Source organism: Falco peregrinus, chromosome Z (genome assembly GCF_023634155.1).
Source record: "Falco peregrinus isolate bFalPer1 chromosome Z, bFalPer1.pri, whole genome shotgun sequence".
Classification (NCBI taxonomy): Eukaryota; Metazoa; Chordata; class Aves; order Falconiformes; family Falconidae; genus Falco; species Falco peregrinus.
In genome coordinates this window covers 45328598-45339623 of record NC_073739.1, presented here as the reverse complement: position 1 = coordinate 45339623, position 11026 = coordinate 45328598, and the positions used below count along the sequence as shown (strand labels likewise).

The window sequence follows — 11026 nt, the reverse complement described above, 5'->3', positions numbered from 1 at the left end:
GTTATTTGGCTAAGGGGTGTCTGAACTATGATATGATGAACACATGCTGAGCTCTCTAAAGCCCAGTAAATCTCAATTTTTGTGATATGTGAGGAATGCTTCCTCAACAGAAACATTCTGCAACTTGTTTCCGTGGGAAAGAAGGCTTTCCCATCGCAAGACCTGAAAGACTCACTGAAGGCTTATGAGAGTTGCCAGAGGCACACAAACCTCCTGCTGCAGAGCACAGGGTTTTTTCCCTCCTGCAGAACTTTGGGCTCAGAGGCAGCGAGGATATTCCCTTGACTTCTTTATTCTCCTGTGTGCTGCTCTCCCCATCTGTTACTGCCTACAGACTGGTAACTACAGACATGTATACAGCTGCATTCACAGAAAGCTTTCCCTACCAGGCAAGCTACTTTACAAGTGGTTTAGATATACTAATTTCTAGGAAAACATAAAAATAGTTCTTCATAAATTCATATTGGAAAAGATTTTCCATGTAAATGTGTAATACTAAAAAACCCTGCCACCTCCAGGGCTATAAATAATCTTTTACAGTCATGCTCAGCTGTCATCACTATTCATACAGTATATTATGCTACACAAGCTACCAAACCTTTTTAGAAGGAATAAAGAAATATGTAAACAGGACATGGCAAAAGTATGTTATAAGTTTGTCCATTTAACCAATACCTTTCCGTGATTTCAAAAAAAAAAAAAAAAAAAAAAGAGAAAAATACTGTTCTACAAGTATTTGGCGATGGTACTATGAGACACTTTTCTACCATGCTCTTGCTGGGTGGTAATAAAATTTGGGTTTTTTTTCTATATCTTTCAGTTGAAAGGGAATTAGAAATTCTGTTATGTTTTATGCATGAAAAATATGAACATAAAAATCCCATCAACTTTTTATGGTATGAGATATCAGAGAGAAAATACTAGCCAACAATTAGGACTGAAATTTTCATTAGGCAACTTTTTTTTTGGTGGACTTTTTCTTTTATAGTGTACTTACTTCAAAGAAAAATGTTGGGTTTTTTTTCCTCAAGAAAAGTTAAACTCAGTAACTGCTGCCATTTGAAAAATGACTTTATAGTGGGGAAAATGCTTAAGATTTAAGAAATACATGATTCACAAGATAAGCCTTCATTCATATCTTCATAGTACCATCACAATGAAAAAAAAGCTGGATTTATCTGTGTCATCACGTAGTGATCCATCTGGTCCTCCTTAGATGACTCATAGTGAAAACCCACTACAGAAATCAGGATAACTGCAGAAGTAGCGCCTACACACATTTGTGTAAAAGTCAGTCTTTGTAAAAAGAGCAGAGATGAGGGATAAAAGCAGCTTGAGGACTTAATCAGGAGGTAATATGAAATATTATGTTATTCTTATTAACTTGCTGAGATTACAAAGTGACCTCTCCAACTGATGTTGCAAATACTTCAAGTCCATTGCTTTAAATTACACTGACTTCTGCCTTTGTATTTTAACCCAGTGGTTCAGTTTAGGAAAGTAGGATCAGCTCCACATTTTGACCAGAACTTAACAGTAAAGACTTTTTAGATTAATTAAAATCTGGAACTGACTATGGTGATGTAAATTACACAGCAAACAAACAAACATGAATGAGTGAATGTGGAGCCTGCTGAGAAACCAAGACAGAGCCGGCTCTCATTAAAGCTCCTTGGGTGAAATCTCCACTAATACTGTAACTACAGCTGAGGACACCAGGGCAACACTGCACTATGCCTGGCGAGGGCTCCCACAGGGGCTAGGCTGTGAAGAAATACTCCACTCCCCACTGCACTGCTTGGGGAACTCTATTTCACTTTGCAGGTGTAGCTCACCTAGTTAGGATTAATCCTGGATAACAAAGAACCCTGGAAGGAGAAGGCAAGCAAAATCTCGATTAAGAATCCAGCAGATTTGAAGAGTAGGTTCTTACCTTGCAAGGCATAGGCTTTTTGAAGGAGATTTCAGCTTGAGTCCAAACTCCCTTTGGAGAGTCCAAGACGGACCAGATTTTCTCTTGAACAACATGATTCTCTTCAAAGATATAAACAGCAAGGGTGCCACTCATCTTGAAAAACCCGTATAAGGCATAATAAAAACGCAGACAAAACTGCAAGTTTCCTGGCAGTGTTGGGCCATACAGACGACCAATGTACCCAGGCTGTGATGTAAACTTTGTGTTTGCCAACAAGTAATAACCTGCAAGACAGCACAATTACTGAGTACTTCTAATAGGCAATTAGCACAGTTGATTTGCTATTAAAGCCGCTTCTGTTACTGCGTTAGACTTTGGTTATAGAAACAGTTTCTATGGGCAGGAAACAGATTATCACACTTTGTTTGAATAGAAATAATTTTTCTAAAAGTGTCTCAGCCTCTTTAAGCTAAACTGGCACATGGCTAAGTTACCATAAATAAATACTTTTCAAATTTACACTGAAAAATTCTCTGGCCTGCTGGCCTCACTGGAAACCTGGATGTTTTAAGGGTACTGCTCTGACACCAAAGAATGAAGTATGGGCTACAAGGACTGTTATTCCCTGCACCAAGTATAAAGAAGTGAGACTTAGCACATTTGATTAAGAGCCATGAATACTCTACACAGAGAGATGTGCAAGTTTCAGAACTTATTAGCAGGCCTTTCACTACGTGGCTTCACTACACAACATTTCACAGTTTTCCCTTAAAAATGCCAACTGTCCTAAGCCTGGAAGAGCTAAGAGCCCCTCATTCCTCTATATTAAGAGGAATGCATTAAGCTGCTATTATATTTGCTTGTATGCTTTTGTGGAATCATCCCTTCAATGACTACAAATCAGTACAGTGAAAATAAACTGATGGATAGCCCTGCACGGCTATTCAGCAAGTGACCTTCACCCTCTACATGTGGTTAGGCACAGCCAGAGTCCTAGCTAGGACAGAGTGGTGTACACTGGTTTTTAATGGCAGGGAGTTGCAGTAAGGGAATCTAACCAGTGTGCCAATGACATTATTTAACAGAGCAAACAATGATACAACAGGTTAACCTTTATATTCAATTTGATTCTTCCAGTGAAAAGGAGTTTTGATTTACCAAACCCTGTAGTGTGATCTCCTGCTCTATAGACATTACGCTTCACTTTCACTCTGCTCCACCCTGGGCCATCTTTGTTATCCTGGTAAAAGCTACACAGATCTTCCTCAAAATTGCAGCCTGCCCCAGCAGGATTGAAAGGAGTTCCTAAAAGATAGATGCATATGTTCTGTTAGGAAGAGCACAGTATAATAAACATAGATATTTGAAGCACAACGATGCCAAAGTATACTCTGTTTCATCTTTCTTTGCATTAGAGAAGATGAGCATGTGCAAAGATGTTACACGTACATAAAGCAAAGTCACAATGATAACGAACTATCAATTTTCCATTGGAAATGGGTGTTATTTTCTTATATTTTTGCTGGAGCTGGGAGGAAACCTGCTTCACTGCCCCTATAAAATATAAATAAGCTACAGATATTAAGAGAAGATTCCTCCTTCAGGACGTAATGCACATTCAGACCATTTGTTTTCATCCTGCTCATTCATTTAAACGATAATCAGTCAAAATGAGTTTGCATGTGCACATGTGTGTGGATAGGTGTCATAATTTCACTTCAGTTTCTAAGGCGATAACTTTCTAACATCAACATTAATATTCTTCTAAAGAGCACTTTTTAAAAAAACCCTTTTTTAGTCATATTTAATGTGTGTGCATATGCATGCCCTAAGTAAGGAAGTCAAACAGCTTTTGGTTCATGTATCATCTCGCGGCTACTGACCTCTGGAGCCATGCCTCACATTTTCACACTGCAGAAAAGAAAGCTGCACCATTTATATTGAAGCTGATTAAAAGCTAAGTCCCCCAGCCCTGCTGGTGGCTCCCTCTTCACTTGCAATATGGCATTCATGGGTCAGGATTTGCTTCAGTCTAAAAAAGTCCCCCTGGTGAATGGCTCTTCTAAAAGTAAAACATTTCTACTTCTTTAAAAGCTCTATCACCCACTTGTACCAGATGCTGGGGAAACGAGGGGCACAACCCAAAGCCATCACACAATTTTTGGCTACGCTGGGAGTCAGGACCCTGTGAGCATCTCTACAGCAGCATGCATGACCCTTCTGCACAGAAGCTAAGAAGGACTTCCCAGCAAGGGCAGGGACACCGGCAATCAGCTTCAGGAGAAGCAACATTTTTGATTTGGAGAGATGCCATGGAGTGGTCTCTTCAGCCTCAAATAAGCCAGATCTTAGCATGAGGCAGCCTTGGCCTCCTCCCACTGCTTTCCTAGTTAAAGAAAACACAGTTGGAGCACTACCAGGTCCACGCAGCGTTAAACCCATCGTATGATTCACCCTTTGGGGGGCAAGTTTAATACTCTGGTACCTTTCCCCTCCACTTGGCTAACACTGAGACCTTTGTGAACAAAATTTCAGAAAAATAAGAAAAAAACCTTGATGTTGTTACATACACTGCTATGACCGAATACGAGAATGAAGATCTCTTTGATTTTAACATCTCTGCTCAGACCAGCTGAAGATGGAAACAGGAGATAAGACTGAAGGATTAACCAGCTTTTTTGTATTTCAACAAAATATAAAGCAAATGATTGGCATTCATTTCTCAAACAGCAAAAAAAACCCCAAACCCAAACCCAAAAAAACACTCCAAAACTTGAAAATCAGAGTTAGTAGGCAAAGCTGTAGCTGAACCTATCAAATTTACTAGTCAGAGTAGATTTTAACTCATGCCATTATAGTATGACTGAATCAGGATTGTGGCAGAAAATACTATAAAATTTATCCCATACCTCAGCACATATAAGACAACTGAAAAAAAAAATAATGGAAAACTGATGAGCACACAGCTCCAATCCATGGCATATTGCAAACATAACCCAGGATTGTTGCAAAACAAAGCAAAAACAGAACAGGCATTGAGGAGTTAATTAAACAACTAGATTTACTCAGCCAAGAGTTGGGGATTAATAACTTAATTGGAATCTACCTCCAATTGATTCTTCAGCAGTGCAGGTAAAGCTAGCAGAGACTCCAGGCAAATAAAAAAGGGCAAAAAAATCTTTTTTCCCTTGATCACTTCAAAACATTAGCCAAAAATTCAAACCTGTGACTGAAAGAATGGATGGGCTCAGTGGGAAACGACTAATCTGCTTGTGACTACTGCTTGGTGCTACACTAAAACCCAAGCCACCAGTACACAGCTACTGCAGAGGCTGCATTCTCAAACAACGAAGCCCTTCATCCGAAGTGCCTCTACAGCACAGGTCATGTAGATTCAGCTGACTTCTGCTGCTGGGAACACCTAACAAAAACTTGACAGACATGCCACTGTCTGAGATAAATAATACCTCCTGGAAGAGTGAGGACAGGAAGGCAAGGTCTCCTATTTTGGCTCTGAAGAACACCTCAGAGCATGTGGCATGGAGGAAGGTATTTTCTACACTGGCAATAATGAAAAGCCCAGGATATTTTCTTCCTCATACCCTCCTCACCTGGGGAAATCCCCCTCTCTTTCAGCAACAGGCCTGCAAGTGGTAATTTGTTCAAAAGCTGGGGTGATGCAAATACAGCATTCAGTCCAGTGCTCCAGTTGCAGATCCCTGGTGCAAGGTCTTGGCAGAGGAAGCATTAAGGACTAATTTCTGGATCAAAAGAATGACATTAGTGTTTATCTGCTGTTTTGTCACCAGGAGGAAGAGAAGCCCAGTAGCACTGGTCAGTTGAGAAGGTAGCATCTGCACATCACTACCAAATATTGCAAGTACTGACAGGTGGTTCAGAGAGGTCAAAGCAAAGGGGAAAACCACAAAGATGGTAAATAGCAATAAAAACTCATACCTGACTGATTGCTGCAGTAAACTGGAGAGAAAGCAATGTCATCAAGTGCAACATAACCTCCCTTGGCACTATTAAAAGCAACTTCAAATATTACCTGGAAATTATAATAGTTTGTTATTCATCTACCATATACACAACAATAATGTTGGTACACATCTTTGCATTACAGGATTCTGTTTGGATGTCCCAGACAGACTCCAGGGCATCTCAGACAGCATTGCAGGTGTTGGGACAAATTAAATTATATCACTTATTAGGGTTATAAATCAGAGCTTGACCCTGGCACCAGACCTTTGCTCACTCAAGATCAAGAAGAAATCAAGGGGAACATACCTGTTATGCTGCTTTATGAAGCATGAGTTTTAAAGATGCAGTAAGGCTACTATCATGATAACATACAAAGCCAGTATTCAGGGTAAACAGTCTGTATGGACTAGGACTCCAAAGCTGCTGAATTATTACTGTATCTAGAATCCAGCTGTATCAAGGGCTAAAACCAAACTGTGTAGTTACTCTGCTCTTACAATATTCAGTTTTACTGTTTTTTCTAAACATCCTCAGATACTGAAACCCATGCCTTGGCATCAGCTGGCAGGGAAGATTTCCTTTAAAATATTTAGTTAACAACCAGAAAAGCTATCACTGTGGTTTTCTTACCACAAAAATCAAACAATGTCCTTAGCCATTCCCAAGGGACATAATTTCCTCAAGTAAGTGGAGGATAGTCTATAAAACTTGAGGAAGCATCTTAAAATTTCTCTTGATTATCAAAACTCTGAGTTACAGGAAAACATTGAGAAAAGGCTTGAATCACAAGGCAATCCCAGGGACAAAACAAGGATATATGGACAAATGCTTCCAAGTGCGATCCTGTTCAGTGAAAGCAATGCCTGTGATGTTTCACCCAGGGTCGGAAGTCAGACTAGGAGAGCTGGGAAAGAATCCTCAGTGATCTCCTTTAGTGGGATGAAACAAAGAGGAAGGCTTTCTTGAACCAACTGAAGAAATTATATGTAAGCTTTATTCTGATTTCTATAAAGTGATCTCTAGAATAATGACTGTGTTGGATTACATAAAGATTCCTCAAACAGAACAAAGGCCCATCTAGCCAAGTGTCTGGTTTCCAACAGAGGTTACCTACAGAAAGAACTGAAGGCAATGACAAGTTTTCAGTTCTTCTTCCATCACATAGCATTCCTGATAGATTCTTTCTTTCCCATTAATCCGTCTAATCAGTTTTTGAACTATCAGAATAATGGTATCCATAGTACGCTGTGGAAGTGAGTTCTACAGTTATGTGATGTAGGAAAAAATCTTCCCTTTGGTTTATTTTACTGTTATCCGGTAATTAAGAATTTCAAACAGCAACTTAAATTATGAACGAAAGGGAACAGTTAATCTTTTCTGTGTCATTCATAATTTTTATGAACCTCTACCATATTCTACTTTAGTCGTTTTTTTCTACAGGTTGAAAACTGTTATTTCATTAATGCTAACTTCTCCACACTATTGATTATACCCATCTCCCTCTTGTAGTTCTAGGATATTCTTTTTTAACTGAGAGGGTTGGAGTTGCATACTCTGCTGAACACAGGGGTACCCTGTCCATTCGTCCAGTGGTACGACATCCTCTGTTCTGCTGTTTATTCCAGTATCGTTTCCAACATTCCAAATGGTTTTATGAATGCCCCTAGGAACTGAGAGGATAATTTTCACAAAACTAACGACAGTAATGCCCAGCTCTAAGTAATCATTAATTTATTTCTATCCGTACTGCTAGGACTGTTTTTCCCCTTGTGTGTTACTTTGTATTTATTGAGTAAGTACTTCACTTACCATTCAGTATTATGAGACCTTACCAGATCTCATCTCCTTTCCCATACCATTTGAAGTCTGACAATTCAAATGGATGACTTGGTTGCTGACTTTACAAAGTATAAAAGGACTATGTAACATCTGATGAAAATTAGCTTTACCACTACTAATTTCTAAAAATCTGCAGGTTTATCGTGAATTAACAAGTAACTTCTGTGGAGTTAAAGCAAGTGGAATGAAAGCCAATTTAATAGTAATCCTAGAATTAGAAGTGTATCTATAGGGAGAGTGTGTGTAGGGAGAGTGTGTGTGTATATATACGTTACATATATAATATATATTTTATACATGTAAGTATAGGTGTTGTATATAATACATATACACTATTTATTCCAATCTTCTAAGATATTTCTGTATGTATTAGATATAAGAATATATATTTTACCTATATTAAGATATAATACATGTGTGTATGTATATATATATACACACATATTTTTATACATAGATGTGTGTGTATTTTTCTATACATACATATTTATGTTTATTTCAATCTTCTAAGATTTGGGGTTATTTTAGTAAACTCTAGGAAATAAGAAACTCAATTTCTTTCTGATACTCTTGAAATAAATTACATGAACCACAGAGAGCTGGCTTCTGCATCTAAGGACTCCTGTACTATTAGGACTCAAGTTTGGACTCTATCTTGTGAAAGCACAGAAAAACTGAATTGCAGGATTGTATAAGGTAGAGAATAGAGCTCAAATATTTGTTACAATTTTTCTTCTGCAGTGGGAAGCAGGCATTATTTTGTGATACTCCACCTCCTCAAAAATGGATCCCCGAGTCACAGACGTAAGGCCTGAGAGAACACTGACGTTATTTAGTAGGAACTGAAAGACTTCACATTAGTAGGCTTCTACAACCTCCCAAAGTATTCTGTTCAAGCACTTCACCTGACTTTATCTTTGCTGAAAATCAAGCCGTATGGAAAGTGAGTCCTCCTTGACCTTTATGCAGTGGACAAAGGAAACAACCTATCGCCAGCATCTTTCTAACCCTCTTTCAGACACTGGACAGCCACTGCCATGTTCCTGACTTGGCCTGAGTCGGCACTGATGTCTGATGCAACCCGGAAGTCACAGCTGGACAGTACAGGAATGATTGCTTTACCTCCACAGGGTACGGCGCATTGAAGTCAACTTCTGCTAGTGCCCAGTCCGCACTCAGTGCACTGTCTGTTTTCCAGATCTCTTCATAAAAGCCACTCATGTCTCTCAAGTAAACCGTAAAAACAATGCTATTCTCCTGCTTAAGTTGATAATAAAAAGATAAGCAGCCAGACATTGGGGCCATGGTCTTTGGTGAGATTAGCTGGGCCACTTCCTGAAAATGTTTGACGTAAACAGAGTCCACATACATGTAGTGACCTAAAAGTATAAAAGAAAGTGGGTATAAGGATGCTCTTTAAAGGACACCACTTACAAGAAGTATCAGGAGATGGGCAGGGACTAGACATGTATCTCTGTGATCTGGACAACAATGGTTGATTCCTAGGAAATTTTAGTAATTCTAAGAGATTATTTTTTTCTTTTCTCCTTTCCTCCTATGTGCGAAGTTGTTTGGCTAAGATACCACTGGCAAAACAGTCAGTCTTGGCTCTTTCTGAAGTCTTTATTCAAGATCTTTATATTAAAGAAAGTAATAAATTCTCTGAATTTGGGACCCATTCATAAATGGAAAAATGTGTTACAGCTGAGTAAATTCCCCGCCTCCCAACAGCTCAGTGTAGTATTTAATCTTCTTCCAAGTGCAATTTTTACTGAGGCAATCCAAGCAAATGAACAAGATTATAGGCCATATGTTTCCTCACATATTTCATTCAGTAGTTCATTCAATGTATCAAATGAATTGGCAAATGCCTTTATTCTGCACATTTCATTGCTTGAATAATTCTGCTCAATCTAGGATTTGGTTTCTAAATGTTTTATCTTTACTGAACAGACTGGTTCTTTGTAAAATCCTTTAAAAAGACTTCTGTGAGATGCTAATAAACAGAAAAGCACTACAGATGAGTAGACTCCCTCCCCTCAACACCCAATATGACCTGCAGGATTTTCAAAGGGTACAGCTTCTCTGGCTTCAATTTTCAGAGAGCTATCTTGATTTAAACAAGACACATTCATGTGCATCGATACACTGTGCATCTGTCATTTTTCTTCTTCTACACTCCTAGAAACAGCACCAAACAGTGTCAGCTGATGAAGGGAAAAATGGCTCCTCACAAGTAGAAAGCTTAGAGGAGAATGAAGTGCCAATCTGACCGGGTACTTCAGCATGGACACTGCAAACTGTGCCATTAGGTTTATGTCTACACCACTATATTAATTAGCTAATGGTGTTCTCAAACCTGGAGATGTCACTTCTCGGCTCACTCCACTAGGAGGGGAAAGGGCTTGCCTGGCTGTGGTCAGCTCCAGCCTCCCCACTGCCAGGGGACGGGAGACATTTCAGTGGTACTTGCCTAAGAAGTTCCGGTCTTCATTTTTGCTCTGCAGTTTTACCACATTTCATAGCTTAATTATGATCTCCCTAGCTGATTGTACCTTTGTAACACAACTCTTGCAAAAGGAAGGCTCGTGTGACTTTTGGCTTCTTGGGGTCTTCTCATTCAACGGTCAGCAGTGAGGGTTTGGTGTGAAAAAGAAAGACTGTGGCTACAAGAAAACAGGTCCCTCCCAGTTGGTGGCATTTCCTGTCACATCCAGTACTTTGTTTAATAGGCAGAGGCACTGTCTGCTGTTGATGTTACGATGAATTAAACTTCCATCAAAATTTTACCAGCATTTAGGTGCTGTGGGGTAACGCAGAGCTGGACTGACACTCTGTACTCAACTCACACAATTGTGAAATAAATAAAAGGCACAGTGGCATGAGTTAAGGAAAGAGGATCAACCCTGCTTTCCATGATGCAATTGTCTGCACCATCACAAGTGTCACGTTGTCTGAGTCACACAGTGTGCTGCAGCAGCCAGACCTCCTGGCTGTCACCTGCTGCAGTACCTCACGCAACACTACATCAGAGGCTAAGATATCCCCCAGCCCTTCTCTATGACTGTGTAAAATGTTCTCCTCTCAACAAGGTGGCTGGGACAAAAATTTCACACAGAGCAAGTGCTGAAAATCCTTTAAGTCTTTACAGCATTCTACCTCCAACGGACTGCATCAACAGCACATCTAACTGAAAGAAACAAAACCTCCTAAACTCTGCAATTTAACCCAAGATTCTCCAAACATGTTTCAATTCTGTAGATTTCCTACTCAATTTTCCCAATAACC

At 39.5% G+C, this 11026-nt stretch overlaps 1 protein-coding gene across 1 annotated transcript in view; it reads right to left on the bottom strand.

Moving 5' to 3' along the window:
• The window catches only part of MAMDC2 (MAM domain containing 2), a 65121-nt gene that overhangs the window by 18312 nt on the left and 35783 nt on the right, over positions 1-11026 (bottom strand). Inside the window, exons 6-9 of the mRNA XM_055791514.1 lie at positions 8861-9117; positions 5873-5966; positions 3074-3220; positions 1934-2199 (exon numbers count right to left, since the gene is read on the bottom strand). Of these exons, the coding sequence (XP_055647489.1) occupies positions 1934-2199; positions 3074-3220; positions 5873-5966; positions 8861-9117 (764 nt within the window). The remainder of the gene's footprint in view (positions 1-1933; positions 2200-3073; positions 3221-5872; positions 5967-8860; positions 9118-11026) is intronic.